Genomic DNA, 24031 nt, shown 5'->3' on the forward strand with positions numbered 1-24031 from the left:
TCAGTTTGATCTCTAGGCGTACTTTTTCACTTCATAGCCGGATTGGTACAGCAACCAGTATGTATCAAATGGCTCAAATGGCTCTAGGCACTACGGGTCTGAACATCTGAGGTCATCAGTTCCCTAGACTTAGAACTATTTAAACCTAACTAGGACATCACACACATCCATGCCCATGCCCGAGGCAGGATTCGAACCTGCGATCGCAGTATGTATCATTTGAAGAAACAAGCACTCTTGGATGCAGTGTTAAAACTTTTTTATTTTTGTCCCAAATGACACGTTTGACCTTTATTTTAGCCTCTTCGGATTGGCTGATATTTGGTAGCAATAGGTACATGGGATACCGCGCATAAAATATCCCAGCAGGTAAGTGCCCCTTATCAAAGCTCTATAAACACTGCGCGTTGTCTTTATCACGGCATGTAGCGCAGTCCAATGCAAACCAAACGGGATCAGGCCTACAGTAAAGCTTTACGTCGTAAACATGACAGAGATGTAGTGCATATCCTGGTTGTACACATCGCACACATAGCCTCATCCCGTTTGGTTTGCGTAGGATTGAACCACATACTATAATAAGAACACCGCGCATCATTAAAGCTTTGACGAGGGGCATTTACCTACCAGGATACATCACGAGCAGTACTCCATGTACCCATCGCTACCAAACATCATTCACTCCGAAAATGCCTAAATAAAAGTGCGACGCGTTATTGGGAAATAATAAAAAAATTTAAGACTGCAATCAACACCGCTTGTTTCTTAATATCTCGGCATAAATTACGAACAACATTACAAAACTGTTGTGGGTGAAGGGCACTTCCGCGGTCGGACCTGGATCAACGGCAATGAGTTCTCTCCACCGATGAGTGCAAGGGTAGTCTGTCGCCTGATTAAGAGAAGAATGTATCAACGTACGTTTCACGAATGCAGTACCATGCTTCCAGCAGCCAGGTCTCCCCGTCAAGATTTGGCTCGGTACCATGTATAGATGTCGTCGAACACCTCTTACAGCAGTCGAGGGTATTTTAGAGTCGTACAGCGTCGAGGCAGGATGCTCCAGCGAGTCTCCCATAGTATCCTTGATATTTAGACAATGTGTTCGTCTTTCAAGCCGATTAGCGTACAGAGACTACCTCGTAACAACCTTCCGCCAGGCGGTAGACCCAACCGAATGGAGAACTATGTTATTTTCAATGGTACAAAGCTAATTAGAGATAGCTACATCTGCGATGACTATATCGAATTTAACAACAGCTATGAAAAACGAACTACACAAACAGGATTCAAACATTACGTCCTTGAAAAACATTAACAATAACAAGTAACTGTTTAAGTTAAATCCGTTAAACTGCGAACTTTTGATGTAACATTTAGATGTATCCAGAACGCGAAGATAAACGAAAAGGGAGACGTATAATATCCGACTGTACAAAAAAAAAAAAAAAAAAAAAAAAAAAAAAAACCACGAGGATATGTCCGGATGCGGAAAATGAGGCAAAGTCAAGGGAAATGCAATGTCCCGCTCAAGCAGCGCTGTGCTCCAGTTTCCAGTCGGCAGAACCCACCGACTTCCGCGCAAGGGGAACCAAGCACAGTGCGTCGGCACCGCGGCGCCTTTCTACCTCGCCGCCATCGTGGGGTACCTAGTAGCTGATGTGCTCGAACTGGCCCCGCCTTAAGTGCTCTATGTCTCCGGGAAAAAAAAAGAGATCGATGACTAATAAACAAAAGCCCAAAGGTCAAAACTGTGGCTCCGTCTTCGGAGGGCTATTTGACATAACAAGGTCTGCAATTCATGCTGAAATGTACCATATTGAGTTTGCTTGACACTATTAGAGATTTGTAGTACTGCTTCGTAGAAACTCTTTTCACACGCTGGATGACGTCATGAGGCCCGTACTCGTGAGGCCCGCACTCGAAGTGATGGACAGGCCTGAGCAGCAAATTTTCGACCATCTTGTAGACAGCCTGCAACGGAGGTCAACGCATGCACGGGGTTGTGAACATGATATTGAAAGCTACCGAGCAGCAGATTTTGATATAATTGCGTAGGGTTCTGCGACCAGATAAACTGAGGTGAAAGTTTTCTGTAACTGTGGCCGAAACGTTGGTTTCTCCAGTATTGTTTTTTTACAGACTGACGCGATACGATACTCAGCAAAGTTTTATCTCGTCTCAGCAGTTTTTAAGTTCACAGGCGAGCACTTTCGAATAAACTACCAATAGTTTCGACATTGCTTTGCTTTTACTTCACGGTAAAGTTATTAATTTTTTTAGTTTTATACAGCGTATTCTTTCATTCCGTGCTCCTCTTCTATCTAAGCACACATAGTTCGCAAATATGCAATGTTGTAAGACTTTTTTTGAGCAATGTATTTCATTGTTACAAAACATAAAACGTGCAGGACGAGCGAGTAGCGGTACACTTTGTTCTTTAAAGAAACTCTTTGGCATTTTTCGTCTCATATGTTCGACCGTTATCCTCCTGAAATATGGCACGCAGAGCTTCCAGCAGGAAGGGCAGCATCTCGGGCTCTAAAAAATCTGTTATGAAGCAGCTGATGTTCAGATTACCTTTGATGCGTAGGAACTGACAAATTACGATCATAGTAGTAGTGTCTATCCGCTTTACTAGGGTACTGTAGGGCAGGCTGAAGCGGGAGGTTGCCTTAAACATTACGTTTGGCTCTCGGTATGTCAGTGACGTAGTAAGGCGACCAATCCAACAAGTCTGTAGAGGCAGATGATACACTGCCTACGTACATTCAGGCTATCGCCCGCTGCAGTGTTGCTCTGTCTGTGAATGGCCACTCGGACAGCCGTCCGGGGTGGCCGAGCGGTTCTAGGCGCTACAGTCTGGAACCGCGCGACTACTACGGTCGCAGGTTCGATCCTGCCCCGGGCATGGATGTGTGTGATGTCCTTAGGTTAGTTAGGTTTAAGTAGTTCTATGTTCTAGGGGACTGATGACCTTAGAAGTTAAGTCCCATAGTGCTCAGAGCCATTTGAACCATTTTTTGGCCTCTCGGACAAGTCAGCACTCACCTGCTGCTGCGAACGGACCGTAGGTCCAAGCAGTTACTCGTGCCCGGGTTCCACCTTCCTCTGTTCAGTGCTTCCACACACGCATCACAGCTGCTGCATGCCTAGTATGAATCCAAACTCACTGTTCAATAAGGTTACTATATTTTCTAAACCGAAATTCAGAGCAGATGAAAACATTTTGATACTGCAAAAAAAAATGTTATTAAATGTAATAAAATGAAAATGTCACTTCGTTTACTGTACGAAAATTATGGCAATTTATATTTATTAATCGCTTGTAAGATGAAGGAGTGGGAGCAGCGAACAGTGTTTATCAGTGCTGTGAATTTGCTTCAGCATGCCTGTATTCTTCAACCGTATATGAAAAAGTTAGACACACATTTGACCATGATTCATACAATAATGCAAAGCAACGTAATACTACCTAACACACAATGCAATCTGATGTAATTTCGCAAATACCAGCTTTGTGCCTCGTGTGCAGCAATGTAAGTGGGCACACTTTGGTAACTGTAGAATCTCTTCGTCAAACAGTTTCGCCAACTTAACTAAAACTTACAACAAAACATGCCAATACAGGTAGAATAAATATCTAATTCGTAATAAATCATTCCATTATTGTTAAATCTGGGACAAATAAGTGTCCCCAATAACTTTTGAAAAAAATCGGGACAGAATAACAAAAATCTTGAGTGTCCCGAAAAAACGGCAAGGATAGTCAGCTAATGTACAACAGCACAATTTCCCAGAGACTGATCATGATGTCAAGTTCCAGCACATTTGCAAGCTGATATGTGTTGCATGGTCTGCCATTTTTTACAAAAATGTAACATAACTATTGCAAGATCCGGAAAAATCTTTATCTTTAAATTACAAATACAACTGTTTGCGCCATTCAAAATAAAGGAATTACAGCAGTAGGGAAGAAGACAGTTAAACACTGATTGGGACGAGTCCATTTGTAATACTCGAAGCATCGTTCAGTATATTAAATCGCGCTTCATCTAAATGCAGGATGCCAATTATTGAACCATATGGAATAAAAGCGTCATAACCTCTGAACGGTTTGCTTTAGGACGTTCAAACTGCACGGTTGGCCGCGGGACACGGCTTGTTGTTGTCGGCCATTTCGCACGTGAAAATGTCACAATGCATGGTGCCTGAGCGTATAGCGCTTGTGAAAGCCTGTTACGCTAGTAATAACAGCCCAACTGCGGTTCAAAGGAAGTTTGCGACCGAGTTCAAGCTGAAGACAACCGGTTCAAGTCCGTTAACAATCAAGAATTTGATTCGCAAGTTTGAGAGGACGGATACGGTTCAAGTCCGCTAACAATCAAGAATTTGATTCGCAAGTTTGAGAGAACGGATACTGTTCGTGATGATAGTGTTAGCAATGTCGGTGATCTAAAAAAAGTTAAGACGCCTGAAACATCGAGAGGAGAAACGCCATGTTTCAAACCAGCCTCAGGAAATCGATCAGACGAGCTGCACAGCAGTAGGCAATCAACCGCGAGACACTGTGGCAATTTGTTGCTGGAAACCTGCATCTCTTCCCACACAAAATTCAAACGCATCATCCATTAAGCCCCAGGGTCATGGAGCAGCGGTTGTGTCTGACCAGCCGGCCGGCCGCCCGAGCGGTTCTAGGCGCTTCAATCTGGAACTGCGCGACCACTACGGTCGCAGGTTCGAATCCTTCCTCGGGCATGGATTGTGTGAAGTCCTTAGGTTAGTTAGATTTAAGTAGTTGTAAGTTCTATGGGACTTATGACCTCAGCAGTTAAGCCCCATAGTGCTCAGGGCCATTTGAACCACTTTTTATGTTTGGCCAACACAATTGTCCACAGAACTGTCGAATAGGACTTCGATTTGAATATGGTTTGGTTTAGCGACGAAGCTCACTTTCATTTGGATGGTTTCAACTATAAGCAAAACTGGAGCAATTGGGGGACTGAGAATCCGCATTTCGCAATCGAGATGTCTCTTCACCGTCAACCGGTGACTGTGCGGTGTGCAGTGTCCATTCACGGAATAATCGGTGCTATATTTGTCGATGGCACAATGACTACCAAAAGGTACATGAAGGTTTTGGAAGATAATTTCATCTCCATTACCCAAAGTGACCCTGATTTCGACAAGATGTGGTTCATGCAAGACGGAACACGACCCAATCGAAGCAGAAGAGTGTTTAATGTCGTGGAGGAACACTCTGGGATCTGCATTCTGGCTCTTGGCTACCCGGAGGCCACTGGCATGGGCCTCGATTGGCCGCCATATTCTCCAGATTGAACACATTTGACTCCTTTTTGTGAGGCTATATTAAAGACAAGGTGTACAGCAATAACCACAAAACCATTTCTGAGCTGAAACCAGCCATTCAGTAAGTCATCGACAGCTTCGATGTTCCGACAGTTCAGGGGGTCATGCAGAGTTTCGCTATTCAGCTGCGCCACATCATCGCCAATGACGGCAAGCATATCGAACATGAAACTTCCTGGCAGATCAAAACTGTGTGCCGGGCCGAGACTCGAACTCCGGACCTTTGCCTTTCGCGGGCAAGTGCTCTACCATCTGAGCTACCCAAGCATGACTCACGCCCCGTCCTCACAGCTTTACTTCTGCCAGTACCTTCTCTCGTACCTTCCAAACTTTACAGTATGTGTATGCCGTATTTTGTAATTAATTTACTATTTTTCCTTATAGTTCAGTAATTGTAACCCTGTACATCACTCGTCGTATAGAGTCTGAACCTTTCCTGTAACAATCCAGTTCTGTCCTGTTACCCTGACAGTCGCATCTGGAACCTCTACTATCAAAATGTCTGCCCGCATCTCGTGGTCGTGCGGTAGCGTTCTCGCTTCCCACGCCCGGGTTTCTGGGTTCGATTCCCGGCGGGGTCAGGGATTTTCTCTGCCTCGTGATGGCTGGGTGTTGTGTGATGTCCTTAGGTTAGTTAGGTTTAAGTAGTTCTAAGTTCTAGGCGACTGATGACCATAGATGTTAAGTCCCATAGTGCTCAGAGCCATTTGAACCATTTTTTATCAAAATGTCTCGCAAAGAATAACTACTATGGATACTTCTTTAGTGTTATTAGGACTTTGGTAGTGTAATTATGGCACTGGCGAGCTCTGTGTAACTTAAATTTTAGACGCTGTCACCAGTAAACACTTCAAAAACTTACCAGAAATGAAAGTCGAAAATTCTAAAATAGCCATTCTTCTAAAACTTATAAAAAAGTTAATGAAATAGCCGTATTTCAAGCGTTAAAAAATTATGCAGAGAACTATTCTTCACAGTACTGGAGAAAGTCCTGCTTCATATCTGGTCATCAAATCAATGTTTAAACATTTCCTGCGTGAAAGCACGTTCCACCGCCTTGCCATCGGCATTCTCTTTACTGGGCGTCGGTTGGGAATATGGGAAGCGTAGCACATTGGCCACACCGCACGTGCAGCTTATCACCATCGTTCAGACATTTTGAGAGCATTCGCATGATGGACAGGAGAGCGTCATAGCGACAGATCGCGCAGGCAGCTGGCTGTGTGTAGAACACTGACTGACTGACTGCAGAGCGATAGGTGGTCAGGGGGAGGGGGGGGGGCGGCAGGCAGTACAGCCGGGCGCCCCTCCAGGATCGCTACAGCACACCAGCAGGTCGTGGGACAGTTCGATTGGATCTGACGAATTGACGGATGAGTACATCTGAAACCGGGGCAGAGGTTACAGCAGTGTCGCCACGTACCGTCTGAAAGATTTTTGGTTCAAATGGCTCTGAGCACTATCGGACTTAACATCTATGGTCATCAGTCCCTTAGAACTTAGAACTACTTAAACCTAACTAACCTAAGGACATCACACAACACCCAGTAATAACGAAAGATTTTTGACCCATACCTCTTCAACAATGAAACCGTGGTCTAGGGGTCAGTCCGCTGTTAGCAGCGGTGGGGCAAGGTCGTCGTGCCTGTGTCCCCCTGTTAAGCGCACCGCGGGCGGGAGTGTTTACTGTTTACCTTCCGCTGCGGCGAGTGTCACGCGTCCGTGTCTCGAAAGTGCCATGGCGCACTCGTATCGCAAGTCCACCATTAAGATCACATTTCAGGAGGACTATGCAAGACCTCGAGCACTTGGCATTGAACGTTTCATCCGGGAAGAACTTCATATTGCACCTCAAGACATCATTGGGATCCACTTTTCTATAACACAAAGTGTCGTCTACATAAAAATGATCAATGAAAAGGCGTGCACTGATGTTGTGTGTCGACACGCTCATGGACTTAAATTCAAGCATTCTGATGGTCACATAGGAACTGTCACGATCGACCACGCTGGATTAGGCCTTCGCACTCTGAGGGTCTTCGAGCTGCCATTCGAAGTCCCGCCAGATGTTGTGATGACAGCTTTCAAACCGTACGGCAACGTGCTAAGTCACTTGGCTGAAAAATGGCAAACGTTTGAAACGTACCCTGTCTTAAATGGAGTGCGACAAATTAAGATTGAACTGACGAAGCATGTGCCATCCTATTTAGTAATTGGCGGCTGCAGAGCCATTGTCATGTACGACGGACAACAGCGTACTTGCGCCGGCTGTGGCCAGGAAGGACGTGTCCGATCGGCCTGCATTCTACGCCGACTGACTCAGACACCGATTGGTGAAGTTCCATCCCCGGCGACGCCTACTTCACTCCCCATCACGTATGCAGCGGCTGCAACCGCAACAGCTGTTCCTGCCCAGGATCGTAACACCTTATTGCAGCCAGTGGTCGATGACAGTGTGGCGGAGAGCATGTCCCCCTCTACGACGTCATCGGCAGACTTGCCTCAACACGGTGATCAATTGTGCCACCAAGACGAGCCTAAAGAGAAGATGGAAGTAGAAACTGAAATTGTCCAGACCTCTGCCTTCCTACCAATGGAGACCACATCAGATGATTGTCTCCCGCACTCTGACACAGAACAACATGTCCGGAAACAACGGTCCCCTCGAAAACGCAAGAAACGGCGCCATACGCCATCCGATGATTGCCTGCTTCGGATGTGTGACCCGGACGGACATCCGGCGTCGGACGACAATCAGGACTCTACCACCACAAACCACCCTTCCCGTCACGATGCTACGGCTGATACAATTTCTGAGCCTCAGTCTGACAACATCACTTCTGCTACTGAACATGCGCGCGAGCGCTCTACTGACAGCACTCATCAACAGTTACCAATTGCTGCATCTGATTCTTGGGCGGATGATGTCGAGGATGAGCCACAGCACCAGGAGGATGCCGAAGGCAGAGATGCTCCCTCGGCTGTACCCAGCACCGACCAACAACAGTGACCACGGCTGTATCGTCAGCCTCTGTGGGGCCGCCCCTGCCGCCCACACCTGGCCTCCTGCACAACCCAGTTGCCGACCTGGCTGACCAAACGTACCGTCTAGCGACGATTAACATCAACAACATACGTGCCCGACATAAACTAGCGATGCTACAGGACCTGCTCAACGCAGCAGACATCGACATTGCGCTCCTTCAAGAGGTGTATGTCACAGACTTCAAGGGACCCTATGGCTACAAGACTTGGGTCTCACATGCGTCTGCCAATGGCAGTGGTGTGGCGATCCTCCTCCGCGAAGGTATATCCGCAGAAGACGTCGAGTATCTCCCTGACGCCAGAGGCATGGCTCTTACTATCCAAGGAGTCAAACTTATTAACATCTACGCACCGTCAGGATCTGGTCGGCGTCGCGAACGATCCACCTTTTTCGCTCATACAATCCCGCCCCTCTTTATGGGCCGTCAGGACGCCTTGATAATGGGAGGGGACTTCAACTGTAGCCAAGCACCTAAGGATCAGTTACCACATCATTCTCCCTGCGCAGAACTTACGACAATTATAAATCATCTTCAATTGGTGGACTCGTGGGAACACGTTTGTGGCGATAGGCCCGGATTTACTCACTACACCAGCCATTCCTCCAGCCGCATCGACCGGATTTACATCTCGCGCTCCATAGCTGTGGGGACAAGAGCTGCCGAAGTTTGGCCCACAGCTTTTTCTGACCACGAGGCCTACATCTGCGTTATTACCCTCGGCCGCCAGAAGGTATGACACAGCCGTGGTCCTCGGAAGTTGAACGTCGCCCACCTCGCTTCTCAGGAATGCCGCCGCCTTATAGAGAACACGTGGAACTCTTGTAGCCGCCGGCGTGGTACCTACCGGTCTACACTGTCGTGGTGGTTACTCTGCGCCAAACCAGCCCTCCGGAAGACCTTGATAGGCTACGGCCGAGATGTTGCAGCATGGAAGAGACATACCATGGACTTTTACTACAGCATCTTAAGGGAATGTACAACACTGCCGTACTCACCTGCACGGCAGGTGACGGTGAACCGTGCCAAGGCACAGATCATCAGATTAACACGTTGCCACCTTGAAGGTGCGATCGTCAGAGCGCGCACTCAAGACAGAGTGGCCCAGGAGGAACCGTCTATGTACCACGTCATTGCAGAACGACGGCGCCGACGCAGGACACTGATCCAAGCTATCACGACGGAAGACGGACGACGCCTTGATACCCAGCGCGACATAGGAAACGCCCTTCATGCTCACTACAGTAGGCTGTACTCGGAACATCGACATCCCCCAGAGGTGATCGCCGAAGTCTCTCAACTCACTTATGGCTCGATCTCTCCGACAGCGGCGGCGGATTTGACTGCAGATGTAACGGAAGAGGAAATCATTGAAGCAATACAGGCTGGGGCTGCTCATAAGTCCCCGGGACCTGATGGCCTTCCTCTGGAATTTTACCGGACGTATCAACAATTGCTGGCACCAGCATGGACTGATATTTGCCGCGATCTTATGTCTCCCACGACGCAGATACTTGGGGCCGTCCTAGGAGGACTGATTGTGCCTGTACACAAACCACGAGGCGGATCCAGGATCAGTGACTATCGGCCCTTGACCTTACTCAACAGTGACTTGAACATTTTCACCCGGCTTCTGGCGGCACGCCTAAAGCGATCAGTACGATGTGTTGTGTCGCAGGACCAGGCATCGTTAGGTGGTGACCATAATATTCGCACTGCATTGTGCCGATATAGAGATATGATCGCGCTAGCCAAAGCTCGCCAACTCGACTTTAGCCGGGCCTTTGACAGAGTCGACCACACATTTTTTATGGGGGTACTGCGACACATGGGGTATCCGGACGTCATAGTTAATGTACTGATGCGTCTCCTACGCGGCGCGACGTCCAAGGTGTTATATAATGGCCGTCTTACGCCGCCGATACAGATCCAGCGATCGGTGCGACAAGGCTGCCCTCTTTCGGCGATATTGTACGCCCTCGTCTTGGAACCACTCCTCTGCGACCTACGACAACGCCTGACTGGAATATCCCTTGGTGGACACACTTTTTGCTGCACTGCCTATGCGGATGATCTGGTACTCCTTCTTCGCAATAATGACGATGTTCGTGCAGCACTGGCGTGGGTGGCGACCTACGGCGCGGCATCGGGAAGCCATCTCAATCTCCACAAATCACACGCCCTGTCTATAGGCAGAGGCCTACCCGACGAGAGTGTCGCACCGCTAAGAATCAGTGACACAATCCGCTGTCTTGGCATTGATTTCACATCTGACATGAAGCGTTCAACAGCCCTTAACTACAGGCGTTTATTGAATCAGATTATAGCAGGAATAAGTGACCACCGTCTGCGACATCTAGACCTCCTGAAACGGACACGATATGCTAACGTCTATTTGGCGTCACGTATCCCCCATTTTGCACAGATACTCCCCGTACCACCTACCCTGGCTCACCGCATGTTGGCGGTTTTGGGATCCTTTGTTAATACGGGCATGTTATTTAAGATTCGTTACGAGTCCCTAACCCTCCCGAGGAGCAGAGGGGGTTTAGGCATTTGTCATGTTCAGAACAGAGCGAAGGCCCTGTTCGTCAGCTGTCACCTGCAACTGTGGCGACGAAGTCCGACGTGCCTCACAAGTCTCTTACTGGAAGCCTTACGACCAATCTCACTCGCACCCCCTGTGATGATATCGGACATCCTACCACCTTTCTTCTACATTAGCCAATTCTTCCTTGAGTTAAGCTACATCCGCACCGCACTACTACCCACACGCTTGATGATGACGAGGGCGATATATGCTGCCACGCAAATGAACAGGACGCCGAATGTGATTGAAAGCAAACACCCCACTACAAAGTGGCGTGCTGTGTGGCAGGCAGTGAATGCCACCACCATTGATACTAACGTGCAGTCTGCATGGTACGTAACTGTTAATGGGAAACAGTTGTGCCAGTCCCGCCTGCATCACGTCCACCTCGCTGATTCACCCTTGTGTGCCACATGCCAAGTGATTGACACGGATGAACATCGTTTCGAATGCGGGTCGGCATAGGATGTTTGGTATTTGGTGCGTCAGATATTGGCTTTTCTCACACGCACGACTCCCGACAGGATAACTACCCGATCACTTCTTTTCCCCGATAAGATTTATTTCCCAAGAGCAAAAACGAACTCTGTGACGTGGATCAGCGGCCATGCTGTTCACTACCTCTTCGGTAATGGCGAAAAGACAGTGCCAGATTTTTGGTATTACCTCAACGAACGACATTGTGCGATCGTCAAGAACCCTAAATATAGGCAATATTTTTCTAATTTTCTTTGGAGCGCATTCCATAATCCGCCTCGCAGCTGGATTATCGATGACATGAGAAGATAACCATAGCACCTCTTCCCAGTTCCTTTTTATATGAGATTGAACAAACAACGGAAACAACACAGAACGAGAAGACAGTCATCGAAAAATTCGCAGCGGGCTATAGTATGGAGCATCCTTTGTCGTAACGGGACTACTTCCTATTATTCTGTTTATGTAGCCGAAGAGAACGGCCTTCCTTTTATCCATTTGTATAAAAATAAAATAAAATAAAAATAAAAAAAGCAGAAAAACAAACCTTCCAAAATCCTTCTTCCCTTTTTTTCATTTTTGTTCAAAAAAAAAGTGGCTAGGATAGCTGGATTAAAAAAAAAGGGTTAGCTGCCCACTGAAAAAAAAGCGGTCTAGGGCGCTGTTAAAAAAAAAAGGGGGGGTAGCGTCTTTGATTCATAATCAAAACGTCTTCGGTCCCGGGTTCGATTCCCGCCACTGCCTAAATTTTGATAAATAATCAGCATTGGTGGCCGAAGACTTCTGGCATAAGAAGTCAGCCTCATTCTGCCAACGGTCTTGTCAAAGAGGGCGGAGGAGCGGGTAGAGGTTCAGGGCACTCTCTTGTCCTAGGGGTGGGAAATTGCCCCTAAAGGCGGAAGAATCAGCAATGATCAACGCCATGAGGATGCAGAAGGCGATGGAAACCATTGCATTAAAGACACGTAACGTGTATCCACAGGACATGTGGCCTGTAATTGAAGAAGTGTCATGATGATCTCTCCATTGGCAAAAGATTCCGGAATAGTCCCCCATTCGGATCTCCGGGAGGGGACTGCCAAGGGGGAGGTTACCATGAGAAAAAGATTGAATAATCAACGAAAGGATAACGTTCTACGAGTCGGGGCGTGGAATGTCAGAAGCTTGAACGTGGTAGGGAAACTAGAAAATCTGAAAAGGGAAATGCAAGGTTCAAATGGCTCTGAGCACTATGGGACTTAACAGCTGTGGTCATCAGTCCCCTAGAACTTAGAACTACTTAAACCTAACTAACCTAAGGACATCACACACATCCATGCCCGAGGCAGGATTCGAACCTGCGACCGTAGCAGTCGCGCGGTTCCGGACTGCGCGCCTAGAACCGCGAGACCACCGCGGCCGGCGGGAAATGCAAGGGCTCAATCTAGATATAGTAGGGGTCAGTGAAGTGAAGTGGAAGGAAGACAAGGATTTCTGATCAGATGAGTATCGTGTAATATCAACAGCAGCAGAAAATGGTATAACAGGTGTAGGATTCGTTATGAATAGGAAGGTAGGGCAGAGGGTGTGTTACTGTGAACAGTTCAGTGACCGGGTTGTTCTAATCAGAATCGACAGCAGACCAACACCGACAACGGTAGTTCAGGTATACATGCCGACGTCGCAAGCTGAAGATGAACAGATAGAGAAAGTGTATGAGGATATTGAAAGGGTAATGCAGTATGTAAAGGGGGACGAAAATCTAATAGTCATGGGCGACTGGAACGCAGTTGTAGGGGAAGGAGTAGAAGAAGAGGTTACAGGAGAATATGGGCTTGGGACAAGGAATGAAAGAGGAGAAAGACTAATTGAGTTCTGTAACAAGTTTCAGCTAGTAATAGCGAATACCCTGTTCACGAATCACAAGAGGAGGAGGTATACTTGGAAAAGGCCGGGAGATACGGGGAGATTTCAATTAGATTACATCATGGTCAGACAGAGATTCAGAAATCAGATACTGGACTGTAAGGCGTACCCAGGAGCAGATATAGACTCAGATCACAATATAGTAGTGATGAAGAGTAGGCTGAAGTTCAAGACATTAGTCAGGAAGAATCAATACGCAAAGAAGTGGGATACGGAAGTACTAAGGAATGACGAGATACGTTTGAAGTTCTCTAACGCTATAGATACAGCAATAAGGAATAGCGCAGTAGGCAGTACAGTTGAAGAGGAATGGACATCTCTAAAAAGGGCCATCACAGAAGTTGGGAAGGAAAACATAGGCACAAAGAATGTAGCTGCGAAGAAACCACGGGTAACAGAAGAAATACTTCAGTTGATTGATGAAAGGAGGAAGTAAAAACATGTTCCGGGAAAATCAGGAATACAGAAATACAAGTCACTGAGGAATGAAATAAATAGGAAGTGCAGGGAAGCTAAGACGAAATGGCTACAGGAAAAATGTGAAGACATCGAAAAAGATATGATTGTCGGAAGGACACACTCAGCATACAGGAAAGTCAAAACAACCTTTGGTGACATTAAAAGCAACGGTGGTAACATTAAGAGTGCAACGGGAATTCCACTGTTAAATGCAGAGGAGAGAGCAGATAGGTGGAAAGAATAAATTGAAAGCCTCTATGAGGGTGAAGATTTGTCTCATGTGATAGAAGAAGAAACAGGAGTCGATTTAGAAGAGATAGGGGATCCAGTATTAGAATCGGAATTTAAAAGAGCTTTGGAGGACTTACGGTCAAATAAGGCAGAAGGGATAGATAACATTCCATCAGAATTTCTAAAATCATTGGGGGAAGTGGCAACAAAACGACTATTCACGTTGGTGTGTAGAAAATATGAGTCTGGCGATATACCATCTGACTTTCGGAAAAGCATCATCCACACAATTCCGAAGACGGCAAGAGCTGAAAAGTGCGAGAATTATCGCACAATCAGCTTAACAGCTCATGCATCGAAGCTGCTTACAAGAATAATATACAGAAGAATGGAAAAGAAAATTGAGAATGCGCTAGGTGACGATCAGTTTGGCTTTAGGAAAAGTAAAGGGACGAGAGAGGCAATTCTGACGTTACGGCTAATAATGGAAGCATGGCTGCACTTTCATAGGATTTGTCGACCTGGAAAAAGCGTTCGACAATATAAAATCGTGCAAGCTGTTAGAGATTCTGAAAAAAGTAGGGGTAAGCTATAGGGAGAGACGGGTCATATACAATATGTACAACAACCAAGAGGGAATAATAAGAGTGGACGATCAAGAACGAAGTGCTCGTATTAAGAAGGGTGTAAGACAAGGCTGTAGCCTTTTGCCCCTACTCTTCAATCTGTACATCGAAGAAGCAATGATGGAAATAAAAGAAAGGTTCAGGAGTGGAATTAAAATACAAGGTGAAAGGATATCAATGATACGATTCGCTGATGACATTGCTATCCTGAGTGAAAGTGAAGAAGAATTAAATGATCTGCTGAACGGAATGAACAGTCTAATGAGTACACAGTATGGTTTGAGAGTAAATCGGAGAAAGACGAAGGTAATGAGAAGTAGTAGAAATGAGAACAGCGAGAAACTTAACATCGGGATTGATGGTCACGAAGTCAATGAAGTTAAGGAATTCTGCTACCTAGGCAGTAAAATAACCAATGACGGACGGAGCAAGGAGGACATCAAAAGCAGACTCGCTATGGCAAAATAGGCATTTCTGGCCAAGATAAGTCTACTAATATCAAATACCGGCCTTAATTTGAGGAAGAAATTTCTGAGGATGTACGTCTGGAGTACAGCATAGTATGGTAGTGAAACATGGACTGTGGGAAAACCGGAACAGAAGAGAATCGAAGCATTTGAGATGTGGTGCTATAGACGAATGTTGAAAATTAGGTGGATTGATAAGGTAAGGAATGAGGAGGTTCTACGCAGAATCGGAGAGGAAAGGAATATGTGGAAAACACTGATAAGGAAAAGGGACAGGATCATAGGACATCTGCTAAGACATGAGGGAATGACTTCCATGGTACTAGAAGGAGCTGTAGAGGGCAAAAACGGTAGAGGAAGACAGAGATTGGAATACGTCAAGCAAATAATTGAGGACGTTGGTTGCAAGTGCTACTCTGAGATGAAGAGGTTAGCACAGGAAAGGAATTCGTGGCGGGCCGCATAAAACCAGTCAGTAGACTGATGACCAAAAAAAAAACCTCTTCAACGTTAGGAATTCTGGTGTAATGGGATATTGGGTATGGCAATAGGACTGATTTGATAATTACTGAATGTGTCAACGAGCTTGACTGATGTTCACTTGGGACTAGACATGTGTAGGGGCATTATTTCATTTTATTTTGGACATACATTTATCTTTGTAAGCCTTGGTTGGTTCGAAAAATAGGTATTATCCCGAAACCGGTCACCTACTGAATAAACATCTCTTTCATTCGCAACTCTGGCTGTCTTATGGAATCAAAAATGGGACTGGTGTTTCATGCTGCAACTCTTCTCATTTCCATTAGCGTATGTGGTAAACATTGTTGGTGCGTTAACCGAGCTCTTGTACATTTCTCACCTTCGGGTTTCGATAGTAACAGGCCTCAGTGAGTGACTACTGCTGGATACGAAGTACTATGGCATACCCGTTTGTTACGCAGCCTGCACCTTACGTTTCTTCTTCTTTCTACGACTTCGGCCATGTATGGACCACGTGAAGAACGTCCCTCGTGATTTTGTCTTCTTTCTTGATTTTCGGTTTTTCCGGTACTTCTTCTTTCATCTGTCCTTACAGCAATGAGCATTCTGATACATTCCTGAAAACACCGAGCTTCCTAATCTGGTTTCGAAAAGTTGACCAGTCTAGAATTTTTGCTTTCGTTACTTTAATTTCTTGTAAATCCTTTTTCACTTCCGTTGAGCCATCTGATCTGCATTTTAGGAATTGTGTCGAAATGGGCAAAAAAAATTTAATGAGTCTTTCTGAGGTCATTCGTATCAAATGACGCTGAAATCAAACTATCATTTCCTTGTGAGCATCAGATAGTTTTTCAGTTTGGGGCGTAGATTATTTAATTATTTCTTCTCATCCACGCACTCCCAACTTTACTTGGGTGGATAATTTTCCTTAGTACCAACTTTTCCTTTTTTTCCAACTCTTCAGTTTTTCCCTGTTTGATAAGTACTTAAAATCCCGTTACGCACAAACACTCTGGTTTAATAACAGTCTTGTAGTGGTGGATTTTTGTTTCTACTTAGACAGATTTTTTTAAATTGTAAATGTCCTTCGTTAATTGACAAGCCGTTCCCGTTTTCTGGGTTCTATTTTTGTTTCGTTCTTGACCAATTAGGTGTAATATTCCCCCTAAGTATTTAAATTTATTCACTCTGTTGGACCTAGCGTAAGTTGCGCATAAGAATTTTGGAGCACTTTTAAGGTTCGCTTTGCACCAGATGTTTATTTTATTCATTTCTTTACTTATTTATTCTTCGCACTTACAGTCTGTTGTGTGACGCATTTCTTGCTAAGGAAGGCTAGGGGTGAAATCTGAGTTCAATTAGATGAGCCGTTAGACGAAAAGTTTACATTTTAAACACATTTGTGTTAACTAGGATAACACTGAAGTTTGTGCCGACTCGTAACCATACACTCGCCGCCGATTGCGAATCCATGCTTACTAGAACGTTTTTGCTTCTATTGCCCCACCGGTATACTTTTACCATGTCAATTTTCGCTGTTAATTATGATACACCCTGTATATTGGTGGTATGCCTTCATTGGTTTCAACAAAAGTCGAAATTGTCTATTTTCTGTGCGTATAGTATGTGCATAACTTTGTACCTTTTCTCCCTGCCTCCTCTATATGACGTTCATCTAGGATTCAACTTGATATCTTGGCTCTAAGCGTTCGTTCACGGAATGCAGGCATTACACTAGCGAAAGTGCTCTCGACTTCCCTCAGCGACGCACAACACGTCATCTGCAAATGCTGTCAGTCAAGTCACGTTACCGATAGTACGTAACGTGTGTAGAATGTGGTCCAGTGCCACTCTGAGCAGCACACTACCGCATACAAACCTCCGCCATTTCAGAGTTACTGTTATCGTGTTAACACCATACCGTCAGTAAGACGGTGAAATGGATAAAATAAAGTATCAGGTGCCAGAGTGTGTGACACTCAGACACCACGTCCAGTTGCGAAATCATTGCAGGGCGCTATACGAGGCTAGCACTGCAAGTTCATAATTAAATTCGTCAGTTTTCATGGTGGCTGTAGTGGGGACATTCGGCGTATGCAGAAGTCGGACCAGTCGTATGTTCGCAAAGAACGTGCTTAATGGCGCATCGGTGTTTTAACTTAATGGGCTGTTTCACTGCTCTGCCGGATCATCACGTTTAATGGGGGATGTGGGGCGTTCCAGGTCGCTAGCCTAATCCACATCCAGCTAACGGACCTCGCGTGGGCCCGCTTCGCTCAAATGGGGTATTTGGAAGCTCGCAGAACCCTGAAAATGTTTATCCAAATTTCCATACACGACAAGGTCAACTGTGCTCCCGTCAGTGTCATCCATGCAGTGTTAACGTCCGAGAGAGATGCTTTACTTCCGTTCCGGTACTGCTAGATATGGGTCGCTGTCACCTGTTACTGCAGTTAATCATCACTGATATTACGCTGTGTTTCTCGTTTAGTATGTTTCATTCACAATTAATGCTTCGTAGCACCTCAGACAAACACATCTGCTACTAATTACTATCACAAATGGAGTATATTGTACTCTGAATAGCAAACTTCAAGTTTTTCATATATGCAAAATTCATTTGTTGTTGTCCGAAAGAATATCTAGTAGCTTATTTCAACGGAGTTCAAATACATGGAATTCGTCACCAATAAGAGCACGTAGTTTCAGATATTTCCTTTGAAATATTATTTCCGGAATCACACATCATCTTATCAACTATTCTTCACATCAAGTACAAAGTTCTTCAAGATTATTATTGTGGTGTCACTGCCAGACACCACACTTGCTAGGTGGTAGCTTAAATCGGCCGCGGTCCATTAGTACATGTCGGACCCGCGTGTCGCCACTGTGTGATCGCAGACCGAGCGCCACCACACGGCAGGTTTCGAGAGACGTACGAGCACTCGCCCCAGTTGTACGACGACTTTGCTAGCGACTATACTGACGAAGCCTTTGCTCTCATTTGCCGAGAGACAGTTAGAATAGCCTTCAGCTAATGGCTACGACTTAGCAAGGCGCCAATTGTATCAGTGCATGTATCTTACGAGTCTCATTTGTATAGTCAAGAGAGATGTATCACAAGGAGTGATTAAAAGTTAAGTATACGTATCCTGTTCCAGACTTGACGCCAATCGGCGTGTGTGTACGCGTGCCTTTCGGCTTCCTTCTCAGTGTGGCGTAGCTCGCTTGTTACGCCACAACAATTATTATTTCCTTCTTTCTTATTATTGAAATAAAGTGGGACGAAGCTTTTGACAAAGCAGCTGCTGTCGTCTCGCAGTCGCCGCCCATCGGCCAAGTCTAACTGTATACAACGTACCAGACTAGTGCAGGGGAAATCGAGACAAACTGTATTATATTGAACACTTCATACTGAAGTCTGTGCCGACTCGTAACCGTACACTCGCTGCCGATTGTGAATCCATGTTTACTGGAACGTTTTTGCTTCTATTATCGCACCGGGGCCACGCGAGACTTTCAATATCGTCTCCCTTCCCTACGCCACCGGCCTAGGCGGCGATTCCGTTAACATTAGTTACTGCAACTATTCGTGACGCTGTTGGGAGAAGAAAGACTTTTGTAATTTTATGCGGAAACTAATCACGCTTACAATGCCGTCTACACTTAAACTGTACAAACACAATAGTTCAGCAGGAGGAGGTCTACACAAATAAAACGATGTAATTGTTAATTTTATGCTGTTAAAATTCACTATATCTTAAGTGAAATTTACACATGCATCAGTTTTACATTTTTCAAGTCCAAGAACAATCTGTTTTTAATATTCATGGAAGATTTTAGGCTAACTCTAAGCGGTGCCTATGTCCTATAGCTTAGGTAGCTTTTGAGGTAATTTCCCGACCTGGTAGACCACAAATGTCCTGCGTCAATTTGTTCGTCTCGATTTCACCTACAGCACTGTGGTACGTTGTAAACAATTATCCTTTAGAACCCTGTAAATCGTTGTGGCCGAGACTGCAAAGATCAGCGTTAAGTGAAAAGCACGATACCGCGTTGTCTCAGTTCCCTTTAGGTCTACTCGAACCAAAGAAAGACACACATTTGCTTGAACATGTTGACACGCTCGTAACGGATATTCGTAGAACGTAAAAATTTTAACATTTACTGATGTCGCATACACGGAACAGACAGCAATGTTGTTGGCAGTATTTACACATTACAGTTGTCGAATTATTGCGACGCACATCATTGTTCATGCTTTTCCACTCGCGATGTTTGGTTGCGTTTATCCATACAACTACTTTTCTTTGTCAATGTCATAGTCGTCTGTGGCGGCGTAATTGTGGTCTGCCGATTCGTTCCTGAAAGACTGTGACAACTGTTTCTGTTACTGCCATCTTGTCAGTATCATCGTCAATCAGAATGAGTGTCGGGTCTAGTAACAGACACACACTTTCGTAACATAATGCAGATATTATACTTTAAACGCAAAGTGCAAAAAACCCACTGCTTTAATTTTTTCAGCGAGACGCTAAACTTATTGTCACCGCAAATTTCACTGTTTCCAACAACTGAAGACAAGGTGAAAGTACAATCATTGAAACATTGCCTCACAGTGTTGATCGGGATTGACCTTTCACTCTGCGATGCACTGAGCTGTTTTTAAACTTTCGACGGTTTGCAACTGCGTAACGGATAGAAACTCCTTCCTGCCCTTGTCTTCGCCCGGCGCCTGGGTACACAAGGCTCTCCTTCCCACGCTTGTCACCATTTCCCAGACGTTATTCTCCGTAACTTCTAACTACTCACGATTAACAGCCATCTATTATTCTGCATCTTCACTTACTGTACTAATTGGCAGCTCCCTGTAAATGCGGATAAATACAAAATAATGTCCATAGGAGAGTGAAAGAGGCTGTTAGTATATCGTTACGAGATACGTGGACACTCATTTACAGTCTGTCAAAATGGTTTAATTATCCTTGCTATAATATGACGAAGTAGTACGACGTAGGACGAATATTTAAAACTGAAACGTGATGAAAACAAAAGAGAGATGTGTTACAGGATCTTATGTCTGTGCACTTCGTCTGCACAATAAAATTTATGCAAGGCAGTAATGCGACCAGGTCTCCCTCGTTTTGAAGTCTTTATCAGGTGGGCACGACTGAGTACATCGTAGAAATTCGGAGACGCGCTGAAGACATCGTATCAGGACGATATAGGCAGACGAAAGTGTCAAAGAGATTGTCAGGCAACTTAAATATCTAACAAAAAGGCGACGTTATTCTCGTGGGCTGTGATGGAGCCCCGCTGGCTCTGTCGTGCAGCTTGCTTAAGTACCGTGAGAATTAAAAAAGTGGAGGGATGATTGCTCGTACCGAAATACATAGATAACCACCTTACCCTCATTCCTTTCGCACAGCGAATAAAGTGGATGGTATCAAAACTAAGTAACCATTGCCAGGTATTGTACTGGGACATGCAAAATATGTACCTAAAAATCTACGTTGTGACGCTTTTCCATTGCATCTCGCGGTCATCACCCCACATTGCTAATGTCATCATATTTATGCTGCATCATTTTTACATACATCTAGCTCTGCTGGAAACAGAACACGGGACTGGTTTAAATACTCGTAATATAAAACTGAATTCTGGTGACGAAACCACAATGAGTTGTTTAATCGTACTGAAAACGGCGAGTTCCGTTATTTAGTGGAAATATTTTCCATATAAATATAACATGTTATTGTTGTTGTGATCTTTAGTTCAAAGACTGATTTAATGCCGCTCTGCATGTTACTCCATCCTGTGCAAGCCTCTCCGCCTTCGAGTAACTACTGCAACCTGCAACCTACATCCTTCTGAATCTGCCTGCTGTATTCATCTCTTGGTCTCTCTCTACAATTTTTATTCCCCGCGCTTCCCTCCAGTACTTTATTTTCTAGGTTACGTAGTACATAAACAGTATAAGAAGGCAGAATATATCAAAAAATACCCCGCGGACTACGCTCCCTTAAGTAACACCTACAAATGCATGCAGAATATAAAAATTATTTAGCATCGAAAACAGTTTTGTACAAAGTACTTGTAGTTTTTAAAACGGAGCTGGTTTTCAACACGTGCACACTGTACAGATGATCAGAGACTGTTGGCATGCAGACTTACAGAGACATCTGTTTAACCAGTAAAGAATTAAAGCAATTCATGATATCACCCTGACTTACCCTAATCTGCAGGTTTTATAATCCTCACCCAGACAATCTGGAGCTAGCCGTATATCTCATATTTACTATTTGTTACCTCTGATTTATGCTGCGCATTCATGGTGAAACAGTGGTGAGCTGCTGTCGGCAGGTGAACTTCTTCATCGGCGCTTTCTACGACGGCGTGCTGCTGCTGGGCATGGCTCTCAACGAGACGCTGTCTGAGGGTGGCGACATCTGGGACGGCCGGGCCATCACCAGCCGGATGTGGAACCGCCAGTTCACCGGTATGTCGCGCACAGCGCAGTTCCGCTAACTTTTCGTAGCTAGCAGGTTGCCTGAGCTTCATTGTCCTCTAGAATACAGCCTAAAATGATATGGACGTACACCTCTCACAAATAAAATACGCGACTCTGCAGTACATTTTTCAATAGAAACGTAACACTGCACCGTTGACTCCTTCAGTTATACTAATAATGTCTAGTTTGTATCCAGTTTCCGCCGACTTTGACTCCAGTATCTCTGGAGCGACAATGCCGATGACGTGGTCGATTTGGGCATTGAGGTGTTGAAGGAGAAGGACTTTAGCAATCCAAACATCATTCCTGATTTACGGAGAAAGTGGTGGTTACTGTACGAGGCTACCTCATACCCATTACCCGACCTGGAACAGTGTCAACAGCATCTTGACTTTCACGTGCCTAGTGTGGTTGGTCACCGATTTGCTGAAGCCATGCAGGCGCTTGCAAGAGTGCCAGCTGTGGCAAGAAGTATTCAATAATTATGTCCAGCTACAGTGATGCAGCACGTTAAAATTGAGGTAATCTTACCAACTGTTGCTGTAGACGAGCGGGAGGTGGGGGAGGGGGGGGTTGGGTGTGGCGACGACGTGATCTCGATTTCCAGATGTCTAAGTTTTCCGTGTTTTCCTTAAATCGCTTAAGACAAATGCTGGGATCATTCGTTTCAAAACGACACGACCGATTTCCTATCCCCCATCCTTCCGCTGTCTCAGCTTGTTCTCCGTCTCTAATTGCCTTGCCATCGATGGGATTTTAAAATCTTACTTCCCTTAAATTTTCTTCTCTTCCATTCAACCGAATGCCTACGTAATTTATGAACGTTATCATTGGCACCTTCCCCATTCCATTTTTATTTTCATTTTGAAATTTTCTTTCAGTTTCTTATTTCTTTTTTCAACAAACATGACTCTAATCATAACTTAATCATAGCTAACACTTGGTTCAAGAATCATGAAAGAAGGTTATATACATGGAAGAACCCTGCAGATACTAAAAGTTTTCAGATAGATTACATAATGGTAAGACAGAGATTTAGGAACCAGATTTTAAATTGTAAGACATTTCCAGGGGCAGATGTGGACTCTGACCACAATGTATTGGTTGTGAATTGTAGATTAATACTGAAGAAACTGAAAAAAGGTGGGAATTTAAGGAGATGGGACCTGGATAAACTGACTAAACCAGAGTTTGTACAGAGTTTCAGGGAGAGCACAAGTGAACAATTGACTGGAATGGGGGAAAGAAATACAGTAGAAGAAGAATGGGTAGCTTTGAGGAATGAAATAGTAAAGGCAGCAAGTAGGTAAAAAGACGAGGGCTAGTACAAAACCTTGGGTAACAGAAGAGATACTGAATTTAATTGATGAAAGGAGATAATACAAAAATGCAGTAAGTGAAGCAGCAAAAAGGAATACAGACGTCTCAAAAATGAGATCGACAGGAAGTGCAAAATGGCAAATCAGGGATGGCTAGAGGACAAATGTAAGGATATAGAGGCTTATCTCACGAGGGGTAACATAGATACTGCCTACAGGAAACTTAAAGAGACCTTTGCAGAAAAGAGAACGACTTGCATGAATATCAAGAGCTCAGATGGAAACCCAGCACTAAGCAAAGAAGGGAAAGCAGAAAGATGGAAGGAGTATATAGAGGGTCTATACAGGGGCGATGTTGTTGAGGACAATATTATGGAAATGGAAGAGGAGGTAGATGAGGATGAAATGGGAGATATGACACTGCGTGAAGAGTTTGACAGAGCACTGAACGACCTAAGACGAAACAAGGCTCCGGGAGTAGACAACATTCCATTAGAACTACTGACAGTCTTGGGAGAGACAGTCCTTACAAAACTCTACCATCTGGCG

The 24031-nt window shown here is 45.0% G+C and overlaps 1 protein-coding gene across 1 annotated transcript in view; it reads left to right on the top strand.

Annotated features, from left to right (window-relative positions):
* LOC126260276 (atrial natriuretic peptide receptor 1-like) overlaps window positions 1-24031 on the top strand; it is an 875013-nt gene that overhangs the window by 663650 nt on the left and 187332 nt on the right. The window contains exon 8 of the mRNA XM_049957602.1: window positions 22016-22151. Coding sequence (XP_049813559.1) covers window positions 22016-22151 — 136 coding nt within the window. The remainder of the gene's footprint in view (window positions 1-22015; window positions 22152-24031) is intronic.

The sequence above is a fragment of the Schistocerca nitens genome, chromosome 5 (genome assembly GCF_023898315.1).
Source record: "Schistocerca nitens isolate TAMUIC-IGC-003100 chromosome 5, iqSchNite1.1, whole genome shotgun sequence".
Lineage (NCBI taxonomy): Eukaryota > Metazoa > Arthropoda > Insecta > Orthoptera > Acrididae > Schistocerca > Schistocerca nitens.